Source organism: Mchenga conophoros, linkage group LG11 (genome assembly GCF_057382185.1).
Source record: "Mchenga conophoros isolate Kocher_MC1m ecotype Shallow Benthic linkage group LG11, M_conophoros_male_GT1.1, whole genome shotgun sequence".
Classification (NCBI taxonomy): domain Eukaryota; kingdom Metazoa; phylum Chordata; class Actinopteri; order Cichliformes; family Cichlidae; genus Mchenga; species Mchenga conophoros.
In genome coordinates, this window is record NC_140536.1 from 25,344,766 (window position 1) to 25,372,548 (window position 27,783).

The window sequence follows — 27,783 nt, forward strand, 5'->3', positions numbered from 1 at the left end:
CAGCAGCATGAACGATTGATACAAGGTGTTCTTTCATGTTGTTTACACCAAATTCTGATTTTACCATGAATGTCGGAGAAGAAATTGAGACTTATCAGACCAAACAATATTTTTCCAATCTTTTGTGTTCTAATTTTGTTGTAAACTGTAGCCTCAGTTTCCTGTTCTTATCTGACAGGAGTAGCACGTGTTGTGGTGATTTGTTGCTGTGGCTCTTCTGCTTCAAGGTTGACATGTTGTGCTTTCAGAGATGCTTTTCTGCATATCTTGGTTGAGAAAGGGGGTTATTTGAGTTACTAGTGCCTTCCTATCAGCTCAAAGCATTCTGGCCATTTTCTTTCGACCTCTGACAAGAAGGCAGCAAAGGATGTTCACCCAGAGAGCTACTGCTCACTGGATATTTTCTCTTTTTTTGGACCATTTTCTGTAAACCCTAGAGATGGTTGTGTGGGAAAATCCCAGCAAATCAACACCTTCTGAAATATTTAAAATCATTTAACACCCTTTTCACATTTTCTTCCTCATTCTGATGCTCAGTTTGAACATCAGCACCACATGCACTAACAAGCAGTTGGACAGGTGTGCCTAATGAAGTGACCGGTGAGCATAGGTAATACATACAGTACTCCTCTGTTTCGCAAACAATACGAAATTTTCATATCACTTCACTGGTAGTGACAATAACAGGAAATTTAACATTTAATCATAAGTAATATATTATTTTCTCTTTTAGTCATGGTAAGAACTTGGAAATGGTGGAGGAGTCTTTGTAATGGGACAAACTTTATTAGCCCTTTATGATGACTGTGACAGTTTCTCTTTCCATCAACATCTTCCTGTTGAAGACCAGGTCAAAGATCACAGGTGTCTCGCTCTAGCTTCCTGTCTCACTGTGTGCATTTCCTTCATCCTCTTTTCAGCAAAACTTCAAACTTCCTTGCATTTTGTTGAGCACTGTGATAGTCTTTCTCATCATAAATCACGTCACAGTACCTGGTTTAAATCAAAAATAGTCTTTTAAACCCATTAAGGCTTTTTCATATAATTTAGCTTTATTCTGTGACATTTTCATTTAACTCAGATGGGCAAAAAGATAGATATCGAGATTGTTTTGTGCAGAGTACAATACAGTATATTATATTCCCAACAGGGTGCCAAACACCCATGTGTGTGTTTGTGTGTGTAAATTTACCGTTCTCTCACTTCTACCAATCTCTGCCTCTCTTTCTCACTCAGTCAGGATATAGGTGTTGTCCAAAGCAAAGGAAGGAAATTCTGTCACTTAGAACAATGGGTTGGTTTCTCTATCTATAGACCCAGAGCGCCCGAGAGCCAGAGAGGGAGGTAGCAGCCACTTAGAGTAAAAAACTAATGTAAAGGGGCATTTTCTTTAACAGAAGAAAAAAGAATTATTAGAATTAAAGATACCTTTGTCCATTTTTAAGGAGCCGAGGCCTTTAGAAAATGGATTTTCATCCTGAGGAGAAGGACGAGCGCACATTTTTTAGGGTACTTTGAGCTGCGCATTGGCATTTTGGTGGCAAAGGATAATCAAAACACACTATAAAAAGGATTTGAAGTAACTGTGGGTAAGTTTGTTCAAAACCAAATAATTTGAGTAATTTCTTTCTTGTAGTATTTAGAATTCTGTGAAAATATCCCAACATGGTTTTCTAGGAGAGGAGGCCTTTCTGCCTAGAATACCAATAACAGATTTTAGGTGTGGACGCATGTCGAGAAATGGCGTGTCTGAGGGAACAACTTTAAAAAGGAACTCATTTTCAACATAGTACTAGCCTTTATCTCAAAATTCTAATCGTAGCTAAAAGAAAACATGTTATCCTAAATTGTGATGGTAGGTTAAATAGAAGTGTTACAGAGAATTGGACAGGCAGTGACCTTTGGAGTGGGTTTTTCCCTGTCACTGCGACAGCTGGACCTGAGTCCTACAAAACACACTTCCTGTTTGAGGATAGGAAAACACACTGGGATTTTCAGGGGCTGTAGGGAGGGCTAATGTCTTTTCATTTGTTTTTACCATGTTGACAACCTGCTGTAGGTATCCTGTTGATATTTTTGAAGGTTGACATCATTCTATTGTTATATTGTTTATATCCTGGCACTGGTGACACACAGCCTTTGGTATGGTGCAGAGAAATATTATTAAGGGAAACCTAATGTTTATATATCTTATAAAAAGATGAGTTATTAAGTTGATTTTAGAGAGAATTGCCCTTTAATATCTGAATTCTTCTCGGTCAGATGGAGGGATCTGGCAGTCCTCGATTCAGAAAACTCCATTTCCCAGTGGGTTTGTGGATCAACTCCCCCAGGAAACACTTTGCAAAGCTTGGTGGTCGTTGGCCCAGCGCGCTCTCTGTCAAGTTGGTCTAAACTTCTTTAATTCGCTTTTTTTAAATTAATCTTTTAGTTTTGTTCCAACTTGTGTCCTGCATGTAGAATTAGTTTGTGTATTGATCTTATCTTATCTCACTTCCACTGTCATTTGTATTCATGTCTTCCATTTATTTTAGTCCTTGTTGTTTGTCAGTCATAACTCACAGCTGACTTGTCCCTTCCTTTCTGCTTCCTCTCTCCTCCATCTGTCTTCCCTCCTCTGTTGTTTCCAGGTCGACTACCAGCTCTGACGCAGCCTCTCTCCACGAGGCCCCCTCTGCTCCTTCCTCTTCCCTTTCTAACTCCACCCCCTCGCTGGCTTCCCCTACCCCATCCCCATCTCCTTCCCCGGCCTTCCTCAGGCCGCGGCCTGCTGCACCCCAGTCCCGTGCTAAGCGCCTTTCCCATCTCTTCTTACGGGGGCGTTCCAACAGTGACCGGGACCGGGCAGTGGGAGAGAAGGAGAGAGAAGTTTGGGCTCATTCGGCAGCCCCCTCCTCCCACCACTACTTGCCCCCTGCTTCTTCCTCTGCCCCAGGCCTGATCAAAATCTATGGAGATGCACTCTCCAGTGGAGCCAATTATCGCTCCCTGCTGGCCAACATACACTCCACAGCTAGGCAACTCATTGCCCAGGTCATCACTCGCTACACTGAAAGAGAGCGGGAGGAGACAGATGACGCAGGTATGAAAGGGAAATTTTGGCTCATTTGGACCTCTGCTGCGATCCATGACTAGGAATTGTTTGCTTAAAAATTTTTTACCAATTGGGAATGACTTTATATAAACATAAATAGCAGTGTTATGGAAAAATAATTACCCTCCCCCTCATTCCCCCTTTCCTCCATTACTTTCTAGTTCTCCAGAAACACAGCCCTGAAGACTTCCTATTGTGTGATGTCATTGGAAAGCCCATCCAGCAGCCAGATGGAGCTATCAAATGGGAGACAGAGTGCCGGAGAAGCGTTGCCCCGTGGGAATGTCCTTTGTTGTTAGTGGACATGTGGCGGCCTAAGGATGGATTTGAGCGGCGCTTTGAAATCCAAAGGAAGGAAGACTATGAGAGAGAAGAGTTAGAGAGGGAGAAGGAGCGTGAGAGGGAGGGAGAGAACTACCAAGGTACGTATGAGATGCAGCAGATAGGTACAGTGGCAAGAAAAGAAAAAATTGACCATTTATGCACAGCACAGGGCAAAGCTGATTGATACTTGGGTTGTCTGGGCAACAGGTGTGCGCTGGCGGCGGAGCAGGATGTCATCAGGTGGCGGAGCAGAGGAGGGCGAACGGGGTCACCGTGGAAGGAACACAGAGCTGAGGAGGAGCATCAGCGACATGAACCTCAGTCTGCGACGTCGCCAAGGCAATCACGTCAGCAACGACCCCCGCGGTTCTGGAAACCGGCCTAACAACAGCGCAGGGGTGCATGACAGGAAGAACATTGTGAGCATGATCAACCCACAGCCAGGAGAGGTAAAGAGAAGGCTGCAGTAAGTAGAAGCTGAACTGACCACACGTTCGGTCTTCTAACCATCATAAACCATTTCTGCAGATCAGGGCGTCGAAAGCTGAAGGGAAGGTTGGATGGACAAACCAGCCGGCAGAGGATGAGAAGGATTATTCCAGCTGTGACCTGGAAGTGATGTCACAAAGTCTGATCCTTCCACCTACAGACCGGCCTTACTTCCTGTTGCTGCAGGGTTACGATCAGAGCAAGGCAAGACATGCTGACAGATGGTATCGCCCATACAAATTCTCGCAAACAACACCCACGCACACGTACATCATGTAAACACATAAACACACATAAACAGCAACGTACTCGTTGACATGCGCTCTCATGTGCGCATTAGCAAAAGCGCAGGCATGGCTGTAGTGGAGTTGTGCACACGCGTGCACGCACCCTGTGCATTACATCATACCTGCATGTCTGTAATCGCCACATACCATCAGGGTTTCCATCCCTCTACACGCTTCTCCCATTCACCACCCAGCACAAAACAGCCTCTGAGCAGCACAATGCCAGAAAATGTATCCATCAAATGCACAAAACCCCCCTGTGTACATCACTTCATCTCACACAATGACCTCACACAGGTCTCCATTGTAACAAACTGTGACACACTTCATTCCTTATCGACTGCCTTCTGTTTGGCTTAACATCTGATAGAAGATTGATATAAACCATAACACTTAAAAGATAACAGACCTCCCTGACTCACTGATCCACTGTGTGTTTTGTGTAGGATTTTGTTTTGTACATCATGTCGGGACATATGCATGTGTTTGGAAGGAAACCCACAATAAGGGAGAGAGAGAAGGATAGAGAAAGAGAGAGGAAGGGGAAGAGGCCGCTGAAGGTGGACACGTTCCTGTCTGCTCCTGACCTTTTGGCTAGACACTTACTAGTCCGGAGAGACTCCGCTGTTCCAGAGACACCCACTGGACAAGGTACACCGGCACAGATCATCGTTAGAATCTTGCTGCACTCTCTTGCAGAAAATACAAAACTAGAGAAGGTAGATTGTTCATCCAAAGTAGGACATCATTGTTCTCAATGTTATTCCTGTTAAAAGAGGATTCTTCCTCTCCATTTTTGTCAAATGCTAGTTCAGAGGGAATAATTTACCTTGACATGACTGTCATAAACTGGTGGGTAAATTTAAACTCAATAATATTTTATGAATTTTATCCCAGCCCTGATGCGACCTTTCAGAGGAGGTGCAGTTACACACAATGGAGTGGCCCTTTACAGGGAGACGGTCCTAAAGCCGGGCGATGTGATTGGTCTGGGGAACCACTTTCTTTTCTTGTATCGTGACCCTCGTGTGACTCCGCCTCCACCGCTGGCACTGACCTTGCCATGGCAGACTGATGCCTCCACCACCTGCTGCCCTTCAGGGTTGGTGGACAGACAGGAAGCTCTGAGGCAGTACCTGGGCTCCACTGAGGCCGTGTTGAAATTCCATTCTCGTCACGCCGATTCCTTGTTACAGGTAAGAAGGGAAAATAGCAGACTTCTTATAGTCTGACTGTAGTTATCTAGTCGAAATAAACTTTTATTTATACATATATGTGTTGATCCTTTACTTTTCTCATAGGAGATCATCTCCAGAAATTCCTCTCCAGACTCTGGAGGCGGGCCTTTAGCTCCTGCTTATCTCCTGTCAATCATGATAGATCATGCCTCCAAACACCTGGACCCTGCTCTCCTACCACAGATATTGCTCAAGTCAGCCAATCTAATAAAAGAAATTGTGTGGGTAAGTAACACAAACAAACAAAAACAATAGCTTGATGTCATGTTTGGTATTGTTACTTGTTCACATCTTGTTTTTGCAATCCTCAATTTAGCATTTGCTGGTCATAAACCAAAGTATTGGACAAAATTAAAACTTTAAATGGCATTACATAAAAAGTCAGGAGATGGGTGTCAAAATATGTCACTAAAACACAACAATCTCAGCCTCCCAGTGAAAAGAAGGTGCGAGCTGATTCATGTTGGTGTATTCTTTTATATCTGTTGCCCACTGAAATAAATTACTTATTACTATTTCAAACCTACTTTGCGCACCTGAATTCAATTTATCGTTCCAGTCTTTCCATTTTCCGTCTTAGTGTCAATAAAACATTCAAAGGATCAGCAAATTCAGAAGGATTCATCCACTGGGGACCATGAGTCTCTAGACCAAAGCTCAAGGCCATCAATTCACCAGCTGTTAAGATAACTTGGACAAAATTAATGGACCAACTGGGAGACATTGCTTTCCAAAGGGTCATGCTGCTTGTGTAATTAAAAAAATACAACATATATAATCATATCTGTGACGTGTGAATTAATAATATGTTGGAGGAAGTCAGAGAGTGGCTCATCTATGGAACAAATGTTAAGTTTTTTATATTTAATGACAGTATGGTCGTGACCACACTTAAACAAGTCTGGCAGATAAACCTCAGGTAGGCAGATTGAGAATGCCACATTAAGTCAGACAGAAAAACCAGCAGACAGACATATGCCCTTCATTGTGGCCTACTGGCTTGTGAGCAGGAGTGAGGATGGGCTGATGTCACTTCCCTCCCGCTGGAAAATCTGCTCTAACTGTCCAGGCTGCAGGGCTAGACTCCACTCCCCCTCCTCCACCCCCACACTAAGTCTCGTCTCTTCTGTTTCCAACTATCTTTGCAGGATAACATTAAGGAATTTGGGGATAAGCATCCCACGCAAAAGTAAGAATATTTATGTTCTACGTAATGTTTCCTCTGTTTAGAGATTTCCAGCTGAGTGATTCATGATACATTTGTGCCTGTGCTGTTATGTCTTTGGTAAATTTTTGTGGTATGATGGAAGCATTGTCTCGAATATAGCTAGATAATAATAACTCAGTCTATTTTTACTTCAGTATGGAGCGTTTTGCTTTTAGTGCACAAACACAAACCTGACAGGGGAATGTTCACAATACTTGATAGCAAACATAACTTTGGAATTACTTAAATGTGTTGTCCAGTTCAACAGAGCAAGAAGGAGAGATAAGCACGCCAAACGTCCAGAAACTGTCATCTGACCTTCGACCTCTCATGTTCTGGATGTCAAATGCCACGGAGCTCCTCAACTTCTTCCAGGTTAAAGTAGAAGTGATGGAGAAAGAATGGGAGTTTGAAGGTGAGAATAACTGGAAAACAACAGAAGGCCGGGGGGGACCTTTAGAAGATCAAACGTATAAGCTGGCACAGGAATTTGGCAAAGCTAAACAGAGAAATCAAAGCTGACACTGAGCCTGGAATTGATCATAATGATTGTTTCTTTGAAGCCCCTGGGGATCCAGTTTTGACAGCTGATATGGACACCTGCTCAGAAGCTCTGGCACAGCTGGATGATGTCATTATGCACACCTTCCAGCAGTGTGTGTATCACCTTACCAAGGTAAAGTGGAAAAAAAGCCAGATACAGCGGTCCACATACTCCGATGTGCTTTGGCTTCAAATCAACGTTACCATTTTATGTGTAATGTTGCATGCCCTTTTAAACTGTAACTCCGGATAGCCACTTCTATTTAACCTCACCGAGAGACAGCACAAATTACTTTCTTAAGACATAAAAACTGTTCCTTTCTGGAACAAGCTCACCACCACCCACAATTGATTTTAATTTTCTCCAGCTGCATGCAGCTCCTCCAGTCCCTTTGTGCATTGCATTCTGAGACCATACTTAGGATGTACTCATTTGTGAAATCATACTTTTTTGGCTTTGTGTGGAAAACCTGTATTGAATTGGAACATACTGACATGGAAATAGCAATACTAGAGGATAACATGTCCAGAAAGCCGATGCAAGCATGTTGATGGTGTAATTTTTAGCATGTTAGTCATCTTCACTAAGAGTCCCAGCATGATCCAATCTATGATTTAGCACAAAGTGAAAGTGAGTTTAACAGAAGTGTCATTAGTGTTGTATAGTTGTGCATTTGCTTATGAGCACAAGATTAAAAGCTTAACCTGATGATGGCGCTAGAGGAAAAGTCACCAAGGTCAGAGATCTGGACCTGTACAAACTATTGTGATAGCCATCACTTCAAGTGTTGCTACAAATCATCTTAACATCTTCTTCCACTTAATTCATTCCAGTTTATACTGTCCATTCAACATCCATCATTTCCGGATTTTTATAATATTTTTAATATAAAAATGAACTTACTTTTTTTTCTCTTTCTGTCCACAAAGACACTGTACTCCCTTCTTCCAGCCCTTCTGGACACCAACCCATTTTCCAGCGAGGAGAAGGAGAAAGAGAAGGATGGAGCTCAGGCTGCAGAGGGAGAAGAGAAAAGAGGAGGAGAAGAAGAGGTAGATGATGTGTCCACCTTGCCGCCCAAGGTTGCTGGACTTGTGGAAGTGTATCGCTGTTCCCTGATGCTGTCACGGGAGGCATGTCTTTCCCCACCGCTCACCTCGCAAACCTTCGGCTACCTCTTCTTCTTCACCAATACCTCCTTGCTCAATACTTTGCTGGAGAGAGGTGAGAAGGCACGGGGCAAAGAAATCCTGTGTGGTTAATTCAGCAATAAATACGGTATCACTTTGTAAAAACTGAAGCTAGAGATGATAAAAGTGACCTTTTGGATAAAAGGAAGACTCACTGCTTTACTCCTGATAAAACAAACAAAATTAGCTTTTTTCAAATGTTTTTTCTGTTTTCTCCAACATCCTCTCCCCCTCTTTTCAGACGGACTGTTTTCATGGTCCAGAGCAGTACAGATCCGAACAAACCTAGACCTGGTTCTGGACTGGCTACAGGGTGCAGGATTAGGAGACATCGCCTCAGAGTTTATGAAGAAACTGTCAGTCACAGTCAACTTCCTGTGTATTCCCAAGACTCGACTCATCCAGGTAACACAGCTGCATGTACAACATGCCCTTTGAGCCCTCTCCTAGAATGCCATCTAACATCTCCTCCATTAACTTCTTATCTCCAAGTCATCCTGGGCCAGTCTACAGGAAGAACATGCTTTGTTAAGTCCTTCTCAGTTGCACCACCTGCTCACCCATTACAAGCTGGGACCCAGCAGAGCTCCACCAGCATCCTGGGCCCCTCCGCCAGGCACTGAACTCAGTGGAGGTAATAAATCAAAAGGGCTTATGATTGAACATTTAATAACTATAATGAATAGTGGCATTATATGTCAAGTAAACTGTTTCTCAACCTTTTCTCATTTTTCAGACATCTTTGAGAGCTTTTTGGACCATCCTCCTCTTATCCTGCCAAATGAGACACCACGCCTTGACCTCTCCCAGCCAATCCCAAGCCCTGAGCTACAAAAAGAAGTTACACGTCTCCGCACCTTCTTGTGGGGACTCGACCAGGATGAGCTCCCAGCCAATCAGAGGACTCGGCTCTGAGGAAGCCCTTATATGTCTCTGTATTAATGTCTCATAGAAGTAAAAAAAAAAAGGATATCACCAAAAACATCAAACTGGACACCAGAAAATAATGCAAACTGGACATGCTTTCTGTATTTTTATTGGCTGGTTGTTGGTTTTCCTCACACTTCATATCATCTCATTTATTCACTTAGATATTGTCTAGCTAAATAAATGTACTAGCTCTGTCATGCCTTTATAGGATTTGTTTGAAAGCAAGGAGCAAAACCCCATGTCTGTTAGGTAACATAGTGTTGTGCTTTACGTGGCTGTTTTCCTTGGCTTCCGTGTATGTTTTCAAACTACTTGTTTTTAATAAAATGCTGAATTCAAGCCTAAAAGACTTACAGTTTCCGCATGGTCTTTGACAAGCTTGTTTCCCACAGCGGGGCCCCTGGGGCTTGGCACACACCTTTGCTTCTACACCAAAGAAACATTCCACAAGGTGGCGATGCAGGACTCACTCCACTTGTAGGTTAACCGATGAGTCTGCAGGTAGAACTGCCTGACTAAGGAGGTGACCGTACAACTGCATTATCGACTGATCCAAAGCACATTCTCATTTCCTGTAATAATGGCATCATTTTACGCAGGGGTCATGACTCAGCGAGCAAATGAGACTGTGATCATCGCACACAAAGGTTACCTTTACCAAGGTGAGCTGTTGTAAAGGCCAAAGCTGGTTACTTAAAAGCAGGAGTGAGTTTTCACTCCTGGTGTGTAGGGTTTCCTTTTTCATTAATGTGGTGCGATCCCCCTGGGTCCCTGAAGAAAAAGTCCAGCTCATTAAGCACAAAACAGCAAGAAGTTCTCGTGAGTAGACAGCAGACAGGTGATATCATCATTGAGAGTGAGTAACTTGAAAGTGCGTCTGTTCCAGTTTGGCAATATCCAGTCAATTTAACTGCGGGGTCAGCCAAACGTCTTTAGAAAACAGTTCCCAACTTTCTTTATTTTGAGTATGAAGCTCTGTGACGTCTCAGAGAAAGTTATCACGCTCCTCCTTTGGCGTCCATCCAAATGGCTTCCTTTCTTCCGGTCAGCTTCTTAGATGAGTTCCTTTACGGTAAAAAGCCAAAGAATTTCCAAAAACACATCAGTCCCGTGGGAGACCCCTGCTTACATCATTACTGTTGCCACTGGTTCTGTTCCCCCGCTTTCTTACTGTGCCGACACTGAAAAACATGCCACTGAAATAGACCAGTTATAGATTATGAATCATGAGGAGAGGCCCCCTGTGGTTAAATTCATCAATTAGGTGATTGTAATCACTCTCATTTGAAATTCAATGTGGCGTATGAGTGAGAGTGAGACTGCGTTGTGTGCTAATTTAAACTTTCCAGTAATGCCATACAGATGTAGTTTGTAGCTTTATAATTAAACACAGATGGAAGACAGACTGGTATAGGTCCGTGCTCATTGTGTGATAATACAGTAGTCTGTGATACAATGCGGTGACCAGTGTCTGAGTACTATCACTAACAAGTGAGGTTTTGTAAGGATGTGACACACACAAGGTTTTCTGTGATCTCAATCACTAACAAACTGTGCATGTCAGCCCCACTTTCTCCCAGAATTGCGTAGTCACACAGAGACGCACAACTCTTTTCTTTTTTTTCTTTTTTTCTGTCTGACACACACACAAGGACTAAGTACACTTCTTTACCCAGGTGCACAGCCCCACACCTGTTGTTGCAGCTCTCTGTAATTAGCCCGACACAATTATCATTGGTGGATGGATGGAGGGGGTGAAGACAATGGGGCAGTTATTCCGTCCCTATCATCTCTTTCTCTCTCCCTGCTGTCGAGTAATGAAAGATACTTCCCTTCTTCAAAGGGACGGAGTTTCCTACAAAACGGCTGAGTCAGAGGAGAAAAGGAGGGAAGGATGAAAAGAAAAGGAGAACAGTAGGGAGGCACGGGTGGTAACGCAATGCTGCTGGTGTGAGGCCCAGTGGACCACAGTGATTGTGCTCATTGTTGTACACACAGGAGTGAAAAAGCCTGTGGCTCTCACACTTAACGCTAACAGCTACAACATGGCACAGCGTCAGTATCTATTTGCGATCTGGTAGCACTTTACCTGAGCCTTGCGTCATCCTAAAACCTACAGTATAAGAAGGTTTTTCAGGTCATATGTCAGGCAAAAAGGGCAGAAAATGCTGACTACTGGATCACTCATATAGGACAAAGAAATGAGACTTGTGAGGTTCAAGTTCAAACTAAAGGTAGTTGTAGCGTGAAGTCAGCTGAAAGTGGAATAATGTGCATGTCCCTGTCAGAGACAACAAAAAAGACAGACTGGGGGATGTAAGAATCTGTGTGGGGTTTGAGATAACTGAGGAGAAGGTCAGGGATGCTTGGAGGGACATCTGTGAGACGCAGACAGACGACAGGCTGAAGCTGAGGTTGGTGATGGGGAGACTGATGATGAACCAGACAGCAGAGCCTCAGTGGGGTGATTACAAGGCCAAGAGAAAAGCTCAAGGGACAGATTTGTTTTCTCCTAGTTACATCACCCAAACGTGAACTCCTCACATAAACACATAAACTTCTTCTTCTTTCTTTTTTTTGGTGCATGCATGCATGCACCTACACACAAATGCACACAGGCATAGGCCGTGATATAAAGGAACCCCTGTGAGGTCAGATCCACCGAGCTGAGGCTGTCCACTGTTAGTAGGACTAGCCAGGTAAGCCTCACAGTCTCTCTGGCAGCTACAACCACCACCACCAACCACTGTATCTTACCCTGCCCTGTCCTGCCCTGCCGCGGCCTTCTCTCCACTGGCGGCTGTCTGTCCTAGGCTGCTGCTGCTGGTTCTCTCAAGCAGCTTTTGCCTTCATGCACGTGCTGTTCAATTTGAGAGAGAGGTACAAATTTGGAATTGGTGGTGTTTTCCTCTTTACCAAAATGCCCTCATCTACCTCTTCCCTTCTCCTTTCTTCTTTCCTTCTGTTTTCCTGCTTCTCTCTCTCGCTTTCGTTCTTATTCAGTATGTTTCTCCCGGGCCAGGGGGCCTGTGGGCAGGGGCCTTATTCCACCAGCCTGGGGCTTCTGTCAGAGGCTTGTTCCATTTTGCGTCATGGTGTTGACTGAGCGGACCCCACACTTAACTCCCATAGAGCCATGGGGTTGGGCGGCAGGGCGGCCGGCGCGGGCTAACGCGGCCCCGTGTTCAGCGTGGTAATCTGATGGCCATGTTTATTTTATGTAGCGCTGCTTTGATGGAGCAGAAAAAGTCTTTGGGCTTTTTGTTTCAGCACTTTCACTGCCAGGTCAGAGGTGCTCGCCGTGGTTACGCTCAGGAAGAATAATATTTGCCCTTATATTCACTCCAAACAGGCTTTTTTCCATATTAGTGTCAGGGATACTCTCTGGGTTTCTGCCTTCCACTGATTCGGCACATTGGGGGTGAAGGGTGGCGGGGGGACCACACCTCAAAAGCATCGCTGCCTGGAGGATAATGAGGGTGTTCCACAGGTCGTCCCCAGGCCTGGTCTTATACCCCTGAGTGAACCCCCATCACACTCAGCTCAGGGCCTGAGAGACAGACCTGCAGCCACATATATGTATGTATATATATAAGTCCCAGGAGTGAAGGAAAACACACACATAAACACATGAAAACACTCTCCCTCCTGCTTGGTTGCCGCAGGCTCCACCTCAGCTGTCAGTCGTCCAAACTTCCCAGGGGTTCTTTTTAATGGAGTTAATGAGAAAAAGAAAAGAAAAACTCCTCCTTGTCTGCCTGAGCCTTTCACTGCTTCACCTCAAAACTCACACACCCACTTATCAGCCTTGTGTCAGCTGTTTCAGATGGGTCGAAAAGCCAGAGAACCGCACCGAGTCATTTTATGAGGTTTTGAACTAAACATACGAGAGAAAAGCATAACTGTCCACATTCACTGGATCCAATCCCGACCCTGCACAACCACACCATAAAGTACAAATGGAGTCTCATGTATTGGCTCTCATCTCATCTCATCTTGGTCTTTACTTACTGTGTCTCCATTAAGCTTTACAATGTTGACCTGGTCTAGGAAAGTATTTTCTGACTGCCAATTTAAATGACCTGCTTTGTCAAGCAAGAATGCTTCTTACTTTGAAGATTAATTAATACATAGCTTTTGAAAGAGAAAGCCCAGATTGTGGCTGAGAATACTGTTTATCTGTCTCAATTTTGTTATTATATCTGGCCAAGGTCTATGCTATGATCATGATATTACAGGAATGAATCAATGTCATACAAGATAAGACACCCTTGGGAGTTTTTTAATGTTTCATTTCCTTCTAGGTTGTTATTTATGATCTGAATACAGAAAAGACTGGGTTTAGGCCAGATAGGAACAATAAGCAAACATGCAGAAGCACATATACAGGCACACACTAGCATGCATGAACAGAAACTAGATCCCCATCAACCATCTTCTACATCTCTTATCTTTCCATTGAGTTGAATAAAAAAAACATACACAGGAAGGACTGTTTACACTTCCTGCCCTGTTTCATATATCCCATTATCTCCTTTGTATTCTAACACATCTGACATGTTTTTGGCCTCCCGTGCATCTGTGAGGTATGTGCTTACTCACAAATGAAGGTGCTTCTGTTCTGATGTAATCTGGGGAAAATGGGGAAACAAGGAGGGGGGTACTACCCCGGTGGTAGGTAATCTAATCCCTCCAGTCGCAATTTGGCAACTCAAAACAATTACCACCTGGCTGTTCAGAAAAACAGCAGCCAGACAAAAGGGGTGTAGGCTCGTTAGAAGAAGCTGATGTAAAGTCGCATTTAGTAGGTCACTACAGACGGGAGGCTAATCTGGATCAGGGTTTGGCAATGTTGCGCTCGCTGTTTAAACCATGTTTGAAAGCCTCTGCACATGCCACTGCGTGGGAGATGGCAAGAAAAAGTCAGGTGAGTGAGTCATACAGAGGCGGTGTCAGTCAAACCGAAGGGTTCACCAGCAAGAAATCGGTCTGTGAGGTGTGTGTCCTCTTCCCAGTCACAGTCACCCAATCAGGGCTGATTAAAGAGCTTTATCTTTCCTGTGACATGCCTCTATCTGAACGCCCTCTTCCTGCCCCACAGCCAGCTCTCGATCTCGTTCAGCACCCTTTCAATGAACGATAGAGTGATTTACGTCTTGCTATCTTTATTCAGTCATTCTTTTCCATGGTACCACTTTGTTTTTTCAAATCCACCTCTTCCTCTGTTAATTTGCCCTTTTCCCTATTAGTGTCCCACCTATCTCGATCCAGTCATCCCAACCCCTCCTGTCCCTTTCTTGTCTCTTTATGTGTGTCATGGCCCCATCCTTTTCTTCATCCTCTCTCTCGGCCTCCTAATAAAGCCACTGCCTTTGTTCACAGTTTTAGAGTCATAGCCTAGACCTACGTCAGTCTAGATTTCCTTCTTCCGTCTTTTCCAATCCCACCTTTTATCGTCATTTATTATCCCAGATGAATGTCCTTGACCCCGGTTGCTTTTGGGCATTTAGTCCAGTCTACTGCAGGGAATTTCCTACTTATCGTTCACTGGGCCATTCCTTGCATTCTTAGCATACTTCCTGGCACTGCTGGAGGTCCAGCCAGCCGCAAGGGTGTCAGCAATGCAAGGCAGGCGCTGATGCAAACTAACATCATTCGTACATCCAGGGGTTTGCTTTTGATGAGGATGGACAGTGTGATTGATGAACAGAAAGAGGATGAGGAGAAGGAGGTGACATAAAAAGAATGAAGCGGTGGGTAGTGGTGGTGGAGGGGGGCTGCTGTCAATGTGTGTGAACTCTGTGCCAAAAATAGAAAATTCTGGATAGCTTTCATTTCTAAGTCCTTGACTCAGAAAATGTTATTGAAAAAAAGGAGACATGCAAGGCATTTAAATGTCTCCCGAAAGAGCAGTTTATGGGTAATTGGAAACAGCAGGGGGGTCAAAGTGCACATAAACAGTCTGAATAATTATAGAGAGATTAGAATAACTTTCATGTCGTTCCTCTTAGTCATAGACCTCAATGATACAAATGGTTCTCAAACTGCATCCTAAACTGAGCTTTTTATTTATTTATTTTTTTTTGCATTCCCACGATGAACAAAGGTCAAGAAAATAAAACTCGAGAGACACCGGGGGCTGTGACAAGGATGTGCAGATGTGCAAGGAAAAGATGGCCGTCAAACTTGTCAGCTGGAGATAATGATAAGGGTGGTTAAGAAGAATGCACGCAAACACATTACTTCCATATCTTACTCTCACTATTCCAGAGATAAGATAGCATGTCCAAGAAGTATGGGGGATAGACAGTTCACATTTTAAATAAACATTTACAGTAAATGTTTTTGTTCCTTGGAGAATACACAAAAAAAGAAAAGAGAAGAAAAACAAACAGCAACACAACAACCGCTGAAATTTGAATCTAAGACGGACGACAGTGTATCTTCTGTGCTGTGTTTGCACTGCTTTTAGTCAAAGTCACTTCAAACCAAAGTTGACATTTCAGTGAACTTGAGGTCCACCTCCCCTCCCTGTGCGGTCAAAGCGCAGCCTACTGAATGTGGAGAGAAGTCTTTCTTGATTTCCAGACATTTTCAAATATACTCTCTAAACCAGTTGTCCTCGGCTCCCAATCCCTTTACGTACTCTGCTTCAAAACATAAACATTGACAACATGCGGATATGAAACTTCCTTTCCTGTGTTTGCTCTCATTTATGATGAAATTTACACACTCTCTATGGCTGACGCACAGGAAGTGTTCAGGAGAACGAGCTGCCCATGTGCTCTCTTATAAGTTGTGTTATCTGCTATCATTGTTGTGGGAGGTTGATTTACGATTGTCAGTGTGTAATGAGCGTTAATTTAATGAATGGCAAGTGATGAAGGGACCTGAAATGCGTCAGCATTCAGAGAAACAGCCGGACCTTGTCAGGTTAAAGGGGATAGTGGCCTATAAATAGTTTTAAATGCTGGTGTGAACAGACGTAAGCATATGTGTCAATGTGTATGTAGGTGTCCATCTGTCTGCAAAAGGGCATCCTCCCGCCTCCCCCAGTGTGACTAAGGTCATGTCACGTTGACAAAGTTGCTCTCTAGGGTAAACTGTGACGTCACGCAAGTCCTCTTGCTTTTGTCTGCTTGCGCCCCTCACTCTTTCCCCATCGTCTCAGCAACCTCTGCTGCCCCCCGCTCCCCCACCACCGCACATTCACTTACACCCTTCCCAGTTTCCCCTGTGTGTTTGTCAGCAGCTCTCAGCTTCGGTAGAATAACACGACGACAGGCTGAATGTGTGACTGACGCAGACGCACTGCGCGCCGGTAAGTAGTGGTCAGCTTTGATTGAGTACACATCTCACATAGATGTAGTAACTCACCACAGAAGTGGTGCAATCCTGACAAAGAGACAGCGAATGCACAAGTAAGGTCTCTGGGGTAACTACTCTGCAAGCACCAAGGAATGCACCAAAAATAGGAGCTTCACTTTCACTCCCCTCTTTTTATTCCTTTACTTGAAAAAAACAAAACAAACAAACCTCTGCATGGAGTCAGCGGTGGAGTGATATGTCGGGCTGGTGAATAAAAATTTGCTCGAGCACTATTTCACGGATCTTTCTCTGCACTGTCATAGAAAACAGGGAGATCAGAGGTGAAGGGGAAGGTAGCGAGTGAGTGAAAGAGAAAGCGAGGGGGAGCTGAGGGGAAGCACTTTGAGGGGAGGAAGAGATGAGGAGAGAGCGGGACGCAGACAGGACACACCATGACAGGAGAGGAAAGAATGTTTAAGGCGACTGAGAATGAGAGTGAGAGGAGCGGGAGGGAGAACCGGAGGAGAAAGCGGGAGCTCTGAGACAGGCCTGGGCTCTCCAGTGTATTAACACCAGTCTGAGATGAAGGAAGCAAGCAGGGTAGATGGAAAGAGTGTTTGCACAGTAAAAAGTTCCTTGTGCGTGGGTTGCTTACTTCCTGCTGTACACCCCACCACCCCTCCCGCCCCTCGTCTTCTCCTTCTCATACTCCTTCTGTGACCTGTTCCTTCAGCTCGCGATTTCCTCACTGGCAGACGCATAAATGCTTGGAAGCAGTGAGAGAGAGCTGGGGAGGTGGTGAACGTGAGCAGGTGAGCAACACAGAGTCAGCGAGGGAGAGGGTTTCGGTTGAGTCTGCCCGCTACACATGCATGCACATACACACACATACACTGTGTTTTGTCACATACCATAGAGTTTGGTTTCCAAACAAAATGACCCTTGTAAAAGTGTGCTTAATAGAGAGTTGATTTAAACGTTCTGGCTCCCCAACTTTCTGCCAGGGAGAGACGTCTGCTTCATGCTCTCCCTTTCATCACTGCATCCTGCCCTTTTGCACGGCTCTGTGAACTAAGCCAGCGGAGGAAACCTGCCATAATGATGCTGGTTAATATGCTCCTTTAATGGGCGAATAAAAAAGGCAAAGCAGTAGATGCACAACAGCCATATCTGTCTTGAGTGGGCTGCTCAAATGGAAAAGGAAGAGAGCAATTGACACGCGTAATTTGTAAATCGCGTCTGCAGGGAGTTTTCTCAAATAAGAGCTTGCCAGAGATGTGGGGACTTGAAAGAAGCCCCTTCTGTCTGATAGCTGTTTTTAAAAAAGCGCAAGAGCACATTAAAGCTGATCTTTGACATGGACAAAGAAAGTCAGAGACGTCACTTTATAGCCCAATGACTGCAGCCCCCTTTCTGTGTGTCACTATTTCTTCTTTCCCCCCAGAACTATTAGCACACTCACTCGCTCTCTGACGTAGGTTGAGGTACAGTAACAGGGGTTAAGCAGAGGAAAGAAGCGGGATGGAGCAGTGATAGTGATAGGTAGGATAGGATACCCCGCTGGAGTCCCCCAACTGGGAGCAAGCTGGAGAAAATGAATGAAGGACAGAATGGCGGAGGAAAGAGGAAGAAGACAGGAGGTTGAGGAGGTCACAGGGAAACTTGAAAGCGTACTGTTATAGGAGGATAAATATTAACAGTAATGGGTCGGACATTTGGTTTCCCCTTTGAACGTAATCTCCTGGTTTGTTTTTTCAGGCCCCGTTGGAATTCCCAAGAGGAAATGAGGGTGCAACATAAAAATGGTGAATTTATTACTACTTCTTCTCCCATAATCCCTTTTACCATCGGAGCAGAGTTGCGTCACGGCCAGCGTCTTCACTGTTTACTTATGACACTGAGGCAAGCAGAACATGAGACGTAACCCTAAAATCCACAAAGACTACTTTTTCACCCACCTGGACCTGGATATTGACCCACGGCAATAAACATTTATGGGAAAACCAACATTAACAGAATGGGCTGATTTGGTATTTGTTCTCATAATCAAAGTACAACCACAAAGCACACTAAAGTAAACATTGAACAAAAAAATCCCACATTAAAAGATCTACTCTTCAAGCTTTTCCCTGTCAGTTTATTGCAGGATGTTACAAAAATACACACACTCCTGAATTTGATAGGTTTTTTTTTTCTTTTTTAAATGACTAATGATTTGAGCAGCTGTGTGGATTAACAACGAAGCAAAATGTGAGAGAAGTGAGCGAGGCATTCGAGTGATTCGAAGAAAGCATAGAAGTGCGAGTACATGTCATGGCGCACAGCAAACCCAGTGTAAAGTACAGGCGAAGTGAGAGAAGCTTGTGTGAGTAAAGTTTGTCTGGCAGCGAGGCAGGCTGGCAGGCTCTGTCACAGGTTCCCCTTCCTCTCTGATGTCTTTGAGGTCGTAGTCTGAGTGTCTCACTCTGTTTCTCCTCCTGTGGTGGTTTACACAGATTGGTGATGTAATGGGTAGCATATGAAGGCCACACACAAACACACTCTCACGCACAGACGCGCACGCAAACGCTCATGCATGTTATACAGACACCGCACTTGTACCACCGCATACCCATAATTACACACATATACTGTATGCACACCCATTTACACAAACCCTGGATTCCCCCTTTTCCAACATGCACCGCTCTGTGCTCGCTCTCACACACGAAAAGCAAACGTCTAAACAAAGATACAGAGCTTTTTCTTTTTCTTTTTAAACTTTGCACACTGACATCGATGCACGTGTGCACACTCCCACGTGCACAAACGCACACAGACGCACTCCCTGTGTCATAGTGTGTGAGTGATCAGTGCTGGCGGATGGCCTAACAGTGCTTCAGAACCACCCAGGAGACCCCCATCATAAGAGGCAGCCCGGAGAGGGAATGAGGGAGAGTGACTAACTTCACTCTTTCTTTTCTTCTCTCCCCAGCTGTGTCTTCAAACGTCCCTTTGATGTGGGAAATTAAAAAGAGCGAGTGTGTCAATATCTCCCTACGTCCAACCGCACTCATCTATTTCTTCTGCTCCTTCCCCCTGCTCTCCTCCTTTCCCTGCTTTTTTTTTTCTACTGTTGACCTGAGAAAACAGAGCATGACCCTTTTTCACCACAACAACTCCGCCACCCACTCGTTGCCACCGGGCCCTCATCATTTGGAGGGTGTTTGTTTGTCTGTGTAGGCCCACCGCTGGACTGGCAACTCTGTGTGTATATGTGCATGAGTGTGCAAGTGTGCGCATACAAAGCCCACCACTAATTATTTTCTAACCACACCATGAGTGTATGTCTGTGAATGAGGGTCTCCTAATCTCACACCCAGACTCAAAAACGCTTTCTTCCTTTTCCCCGCTCTCTCTCCCGTCTCTCCTTCCTTCTCTCGCGTTCTCCCTTTTTTCCTCCCTTTGTGTATGTCTGAGTGAGATTCCCTTGTGATTTACTTTACAGTGTGTGTACAGTATGATGCATTAGCTGTCCCAAATGTGATGACTGGAAACTCATTTTTGCCCTTTTGCAACAGTGGGCCACGCTTTACTGCACCTGACTGAGTGTTTCCAGGCTGCCCCGCTCTGTATGTGTGTGTGTGTGTGTGTGTGTGTGTGTGTGTGTGTGTGTGTGTGTGTGTGTGTGTGTGTGTTTGTACGAAAAAGAGACACAAACAAGTTGGAGTAGTGAGTCTGTGATGTTTCTGCATGCATCAGCATGTGCGTTTTGGTGCCAGAAAAAGACTGTTTTGGTTTATTAGAGCTGAATCCTCCTTTCTGTGACACATCCACATGCATCTGTCTCTATATGATGTTGACCCAAACACAAACACAAATAACCCACCACCGCCTCGACACTCCTGTGGCGTGTGTCCGCTCACTGTTTCTATGCAACACTTTGAGAGGCCCCTTCTGGTCTGGACAGCACCTCTCCTGCTCCTATCCGTAGTCTCTCACTCTTTCCTTCACCCTGGAGAGGGAGAGAAGAAGTGAAAAAAAGAGAGGGGGTGGGGGGGCAGTGGAAATAACAGGCTGCTGTCTCAAGAGGGGCTCTGAAAAAAATAGCAAGGGGTAAAAAAAAAAAGGAGGAAAAGAAATACAGGAGAAAAAGGTGTTTGCTAAAAGGTATTAGCCATAATACTGTACTGGGAATGTGACGTGTGTAGCCTAAACCACAAGCAGGAGCACAATTTCTGTGACATTTCCCCCTGAAGTATAACAGGAAAAAAAACACAAAAACACACCAGCACGCAAGAAAAAGATAGGACAGGTAAAACTAGAGTGTAGAGGCTCGAAAAGATACATGGTTACATAAGATATACTGATACACATGAAAACAATGGGCTTTTTAAAACATCTGCAGTGATAGAGAGTTAGGGGGGAAGAGATTTGGCGATGGAAAGATAGAAAGAGGTAGATGCGACTGATTGGGGCAGGTAGCGAGATGCGACGGAGGAAGTGCCGGAGATAGGGACAGGACAGGATAGGATAGGATAGAGAGAAAGTGATAGAGGGGGAAAAAAACAACGGAACATTTTTTTAAAGTTTCGCAAAGGGAGACAGGGCAGAAGGGAGGGGAGGAGGAAAGGGAGAGAGAGGGCGAGAGAGAGGGCGAGAGAGAGAGAGAGAGAGGAGGGAGAGGGAGAGAGAGCGTGTGTCTGCGTGTGTGTGTTTTTATGAATGAAGTGAGTCACTGCCGATGTGTCATAGGCCCGACGTCTTTATAAAGGAAGTTTTAAACAAGCCTAAACACTTCACTGCGCGCAAAAATTGGACTTACCACACTCGCATCCCTCTCTCTGCATTTCTGTAGCCTCTCTCTCTGTCTCTCTCCAAACTGCCAAAGTGCTTCTCTGCCTTCAGCACTCTATAAAGACTGCAGGGGCTCCTCTCAAACTTTACTGAAAAAAGAAAGTTTGACGATATTCGCTTTTTTTTTTTTACCTTTAACTTTCTGACTTTGCCGTCTGAGTGCTCGCACTCATCACTCTGCGCTCTCTCATCCAGTGTGTCCTGACAACTTTCCTCCTCACTCTGACAGAAGAGTGAGCAAGAAGAAACCGGAGCACGTGACCGTTTCCGGAGTTCAATTTATTTATTAATTTTCTATTTATTTATTTATTTGCCTCCGTTTTTCTGCTGGTTTGCCTATCTCTTGGATCCGAACCAATATGAAATGTAAGTGATTATATGACTGTGGGTTAAAAAAAAATCTTATAAATGTTTCTCATTTTTAATCAGCTTTGTTCTAAAAAATTTTTGTTAGTTTTTTGTTGTTGTTGTTAAAAAGTTGCTTCCCCCCCCCACTGTGCACAGGTTAAATTATTTAGAGATCAGAAAATCTAAGCAACTGCTTCTTTATTGCTCGACTGAAGATTTGGGCAACTTAATTCTGTTAAAGTTGCTCTGGGACGAAGAGCTCAGATGCTTCTGCAGTGTTATTTTGGCTGCGATTCTTGTGGTTCACCTGTAATTATCAAGCATTCATCATCTCAACACCACTGTGGTTCCCTTTTAATACTTAGTCTACCTTGTACTTGAACTTGAAAGGACAAGAATGAATGAGCTTACTGTTAGGAGAGTTGACTTGGCTTGACTTGGTCTATATAATTTATACCACCGGCTCACGTACCTATCGAGTTGCAGGTGTGACAATCAGCGGCATTCATTGCCTTGCTTATGGTAAAGATGAAATGGAGCTATTCTGTGTCAAAGCCTGGCATTTAATGTTTTAATGATTTGCATTCAGCCTGTGAAAACATGACTCTGAAGCTCTTCAGGATTCTTCTTGCCAAGTCTGGAGCTATTGTTTATATCATGGTGCAATATCTTCCCCTAAAGCTGACAGCCGTGCCCCGAGGCCATTATCATTATGGCGAGATGACAGCGCCTCTCCACTAATTGCTTCCGTTTTGTTCTACCCCTGCAGTGCTGCTCGACTCCTCCTCATCTCTCCTCTTCTCGCTGCTATTGGCTCAGCTGCCCGTGTTCACGTCTGCCTCTCCGGTGCCACAGCGGCGACCCAGTGACTTGGATAAACTGTCCAATCAGACCAAAAATCTAATGAAACTCACCACAGAACTGCTGGTAAGTGATGAAGCTGTCCTCAAGACCATTAGGTTTACCAATCAGCCTCTGACATCGGGAGTGGAGGCTGCGAGGCCCTGACCACCCCGTGCTAATTGAATTGGAAGACGATGCTGGTCATTACACCACAGACTGATCTTTTACTAATTGGATTTGGGTGCTAATGTTAGCTTTCGGTTTAGGTAACCTCACACATTAAACTGCACCCACTTTGCATCACGCACTATTGTGCAAACGCATACCAGGTTTGCTCGGGGCTTTAGTCCACCTTAAGCTGCTTTCACGAGTCCATCTGCATGCTTACACGGGGCAACAAACGTCTCGGGGGGGATTTGACTCAGTGATCTCACTTTTAATCCACACGGGAGAGGCGGTCTGACTCAGCAGCATGCCGGTGTGCCTGGTCACCTCCCCTGGTGGCGGTTGCATTAAGACTTGGTGGCAAAGAAGGTGCCAGTGGAGGTGCAGTGAAATTAAATCTACCTCCATCCAGCTACAAAAACAGGCAAGCACGCCGTCTGTGAAATGACAGCAGCGTGTATCGCATGCTTGTTTACACAGAAACATGTTTATGGTCGGCGGTTGGTGAAGTGTTGAGCTTCTCTCCCCAATTAAATGCGACAAGTCTGGCCCGAAATCCTATTGCGATGACAGTCGAGTTAGTAGGGAAATCAGATTTGAGAACTTAGACAAGATTTGGATCCGACAGGTGATTGTGTATCAACACTGTGTTTTAACAGGTGAAAAGAAAACGGCATCATATCTCTGGATCTTTGGTTACACATGGCTGATATTGATTCTATTTTTGCATTATGCAAATCTTTAAACTCTTTTGTTCAGGAGATAAAATTAGAAATAGCCACATACTCTCTCTAGTCTTGTCCAGCAGTGTTGAGAAAGTGTTTGCGTGTGTGTTTGTGTTTGTGCTTTGAAATAATGTTATAGTCATTGTGTAGTAGCATCACAATCTGAAATCCAGATGTGAGCACACCAGGATTATCAAAGGGCATCCGAAACAGTGTTAGACAGTGTTCACTAACACTGGGGATTTATTTTTAATTCCCCCCCCCCTTTTTGTGTGGAATTCCACTAAAAAGAGGACAAAGTTAGGAAAGATAAATAGAATGGGAATCCATGGAAAGTCCCTGCAAAAGAGCAATGAAACTGATGCTTTAAAGAGGGAGAAATGTGCGTATGTGTATAAACATAGTTCTATATGGGCCCAGGTTTTCCAGTGTGCCTGTGTATGAGTCTGTGCACACTTGCATACATACAAATGTGTATACGTGTGTGCATGCGTTTGTCTGTATGCATTTTTGTGGCCGTGTGTGTGTGCATTGAGGGCTCTGTAAATAGCCGTGGTAGTGTAGGTGCGGTGTTTAGTGTTTTGCTTTCGGTCGCCACAGCAAAGTGACTTGATAAAAATCAAAAAGATTTATCACATTCCAGTATTTGCATTCAGGAAGAAAAAGGTTGGATGCTAGGTTCTGTCGGGTGAGGTCATGGTCTGGGATGAAGAGAGCGAGAGAAACTGGGATAAGAGGCAGAATTAAAGGCTGAGAAAGATGGGGCAAAAACCACAAGAGATGAAGAGAGATCAGAGAAACAACTAGATGACAAGCCGGTGGTGTGTGTGTGTGTGTGTGTGTGTGTGTGTGTGTGTGTGTGTGTGTGTGTGTGTGTGTGTGTGTGTGTGTGTGTGTGTGTGCGTGCATGCACATGTGCACGTCATGTTGCATGTGCCTGTGCACCTGGTATGAGACACAGGGAGAGGCGAGGGACGGGGGAAGTAAGGGACAGCAGGGGAGAAAACGGCAGCGGAGACAAAACATTGGACCACAGACATAAGTGAGCTCTTATAAAGGGCTGATGGAGAGACAATACAGGACATTTATCTCCAAAAACATCAACAAAAACAAGTGGAAGCGAACAACAAGTAATGCAAGGGAAGCACAGAACAACAGGTTAAGGAAGCAATAAGCGCACTCAACTTGTTTATACAAAACATTTCTCAGCAATCATTATTCTAATGTTGTTATGTTCCTCTGCTGATTAGAAATGACGCATACCACTTCACTCATCTCTATTTGTCCCTATTCATTACTAAAATAGGCCTACGTCTTTAATACTAAATTGCACTACTGATGAGCTCAGCTGCCCTTCCAAAGCAGAATCCCATAAACCTGGCATTAGGTTGTTTATCCCCCTCTGCTGGTCAAAGTGGGCACTACACAGGCTGAGCTGGGCAGCGGCACTGCGTCATTCTTTCTTTTTATAGCTGTGACCCTGGAGTTTCCCCGCAGGCCTGTGTTGTCTGTCCCACTTGGAGCTTTCTTAGTCACTGCGTATGTTGTTATCCACACTCCCAGCAGAAAACATCCTGTGGGTTCAGCTCATTTTCTCTTATTGTTGACATTTGGGGAGGCTGAATGTGGGTGAACTCACACTGACCCGATCGACCACACTCCCCTCAGTGAGAGCTACTGTCTCTAAGTGCAGAAAACAGGCACCCAATCAAGATGCTAGACTAATACTTTCCTCATGCTGCCGTGACTTGTTTCAGGATGAGTAAAATTGCGCTGATGTAAATTGCTAAGGGGCTGCTCTGTGTCTTGTTTTCTCTTTCAGAAGGAGCATGCATTTGACTCAGAAGTGGAGCCCCACAGGTTCAAGTCTCTGCCAGAAATGAGCAACAGATCAGCCCATGACCTCAACAATCTTGAGGTAATGCTCTGATAATGTATTTGTGTGTGTGCATGTGGCGAAAAAGAGAGAGAGGGGGCGGGGAGCTGGCCTGTTTCGACACTCCCATGCTAAGTCTCTGAAGTATTTTTGCGTTGTTTCCAGCTGAAGCCCACGCTCTCACAGCTTCATTCCGACCTGAAGCTGTACGAGCACCACTTTGAGTGGCTCAACAGAGTGTCGAAGAAGCACCACCACCCTGCAGTGCCCAAGCTGGTGGAGATGATCAGAGAGATGAAATCTCTCATCACTCTGCTGCACCGTCAGGTGAGGAGCTGAGTTTGTCTGTTCGATTCTCAGCGCGCGCCACCGCCGCTGTGATTGAGCTTTCTAATCCGTGTGTTTGCCCGTCTTCTCCTCCACAGATGCTGAGAGTTGAAGCACCAAGGCTCAGTCCGGCGACCCCCTCCCTCCCCCCTCACCTCCCCTATCAGTTTGATGTCCTGCAGTCCACCAATGAGCTTCTTCAGCACTTCAAGCTCTTCTGTGACTGGGCGTACAGAGCCTTCCTCAGCCTTAAGCCCAAGGTCACTGCAGTCCAATGATGATACAGAAAGTAAAAGGGGGCTGCAGAGCCAGTGAGAATACATGGACTTCCGTCCCCATCAAAAGGGAAACAAGACCATGTCAGTGTGCACTGTAGTTGACAGCATCCCTAAAGAGGCCCAAATATCAACCTGTGTGTCAGCATGTGTGTTGAGGAATGTGTCTTTCCATCAGAGCCATTGAGGATGCACCACAATGCAGCCAGTTACAACCATCGATTCCAGCTCAAGTTCCAGTTTAACTCCAATGATTATGTCAAGAAACCGTCATGTCATGACTGTGTTATTTATGTATTTATTTATTTATTGAATGTTAGTTATTTATTTAATTTTTATTTATTTATCTTATTTCTGTACTAACGTGAACTCATTTGCCCACATTTCTGTAATCTTTCCCTTTCTCTTGTGTCTCACTGAACCCAAAAACAAAAACAAAAAACAAAAAACAAACACTGTAGCACTTCCTGAACTGATAGCTCTGATAATGACATTTGTATAAATCAGCTTAATTTACTTTTACATTTTTATTTTTCTTCAGATGATAATTCTTCCAGTAGATGTAGCATGCATTTGGGGCAGCCTAGGCCTTCACTATTCCTTATTTATAGGGCCCTTAAAGTATACGTTTCAAAAGCTCATAATGTCATCTCCAGCCATGGTAAAATATTCCACATGACACATTAATTTATCAATTCCTTATCAAATTCATTTTACTTTATTTCTTCCACGTTAGGATGGTATTTGAAGAAAAGCGAATCCTTTCTTTCGTACCACAGTCACATTTGTGTTTTCAGTGCCTGCTTCCCTTGTGTTCTGCACGTGGAGGCGTAGTTAACATTGTGGTAAAGTCATATGAATGTGCCCTGTTGCTAAGCACTGATGATTCTGATTAGATTCTTTGCACAAACTTGTCGGGATTGGCCCTTCCTAAGAGTGGGATGGCTGATTTTGAACCTGTGCTTTGGTGTAGAAAAGTTTGGGGATTTTTTTGTTTTTGTTTTTAGTTAAACACCCAAAGCCTTAAAATACTATGTATTGTGACACTATGTTCTGTACAGGTGTACATAAATGTACAAGAATGTAAATGTTGTATACAGTGCTTTTGTGTATTATGTCGTTTTCTACAACATACTGTAGATGACCAATTTTATCACTATAATTTTTATTCATTCCTATTCTAGTATTTGTTACAGTATTGACTATTTATTTAAGTAACTTGGTGGAACTATTTATTTTGTGCTGCAGTGGAGCAAGTCTCCTGTCCTTTTGTACTTTTATACAGTTTTTATTCTTATTCGCTATTATTATACCATCACGTTTAAATTATTGTTGTAACATCAAAATGCCTCTTACACACACTAATTGGCCTCAATGTGAAATATGTGCCTTGGTGAAATAAAAACTTCAGAATGTGCACACTGGTTTTTGTGTGTCTTTAAATATGCGTGGCCTACTACCACACCTGTAATATGAACTGTGTGACAGATGGACGTTTTTTGAGGGGGTGCACACTCAGAAACTACATTACCCAACAGTCTGTGCAGAAGAGTCGAGGCAAAAACTGATAAATGTTGAGCTCGAATGTGAAAAAAGCTTTTAGATTAATTTGGAGCATCTTGGAGTATGGATCCTTTACTAATAACTAGCTTACGCCAAATTTTGATTTTCTAAATGTTTTCTGGTAAGAACGTCAACCTGTCTGTTCAAGCCCCCAGCCAATGGGAGTAGCTCATCTATTGTACGTATCAGCCAATCGCTGCCGCTGTTCTTGAAA

At 44.3% G+C, this 27,783-nt stretch overlaps 2 protein-coding genes across 2 annotated transcripts; both read left to right on the top strand.

Moving 5' to 3' along the window:
* Nucleotides 1-1,323: 1,323 nt before the first annotated feature.
* rasip1 (Ras interacting protein 1) lies at nt 1,324-9,652 on the top strand. Its single transcript, XM_085291832.1, has 16 exons — nt 1,324-1,589; nt 2,263-2,384; nt 2,631-3,082; nt 3,256-3,516; nt 3,626-3,867; nt 3,947-4,111; nt 4,641-4,845; nt 5,092-5,390; nt 5,496-5,657; nt 6,581-6,621; nt 6,900-7,054; nt 7,203-7,315; nt 8,113-8,407; nt 8,615-8,778; nt 8,866-9,007; nt 9,110-9,652. Exons 2-16 carry the CDS (start codon nt 2,263-2,265, stop codon nt 9,286-9,288), a joined length of 2,997 nt encoding a protein of 998 aa, XP_085147958.1. The 5' UTR covers nt 1,324-1,589; the 3' UTR covers nt 9,289-9,652.
* An 11,480-nt stretch (nt 9,653-21,132) lies between these two features.
* On the top strand, nt 21,133-27,390 carry il11a (interleukin 11a). The gene is made up of 5 exons (XM_085291833.1): nt 21,133-21,813; nt 22,565-22,722; nt 25,351-25,446; nt 25,570-25,731; nt 25,830-27,390. Exons 1-5 carry the CDS (start codon nt 21,807-21,809, stop codon nt 26,007-26,009), a joined length of 603 nt encoding a protein of 200 aa, XP_085147959.1. The 5' UTR covers nt 21,133-21,806; the 3' UTR covers nt 26,010-27,390.
* The last annotated feature ends 393 nt before the right edge of the window (nt 27,391-27,783 follow it).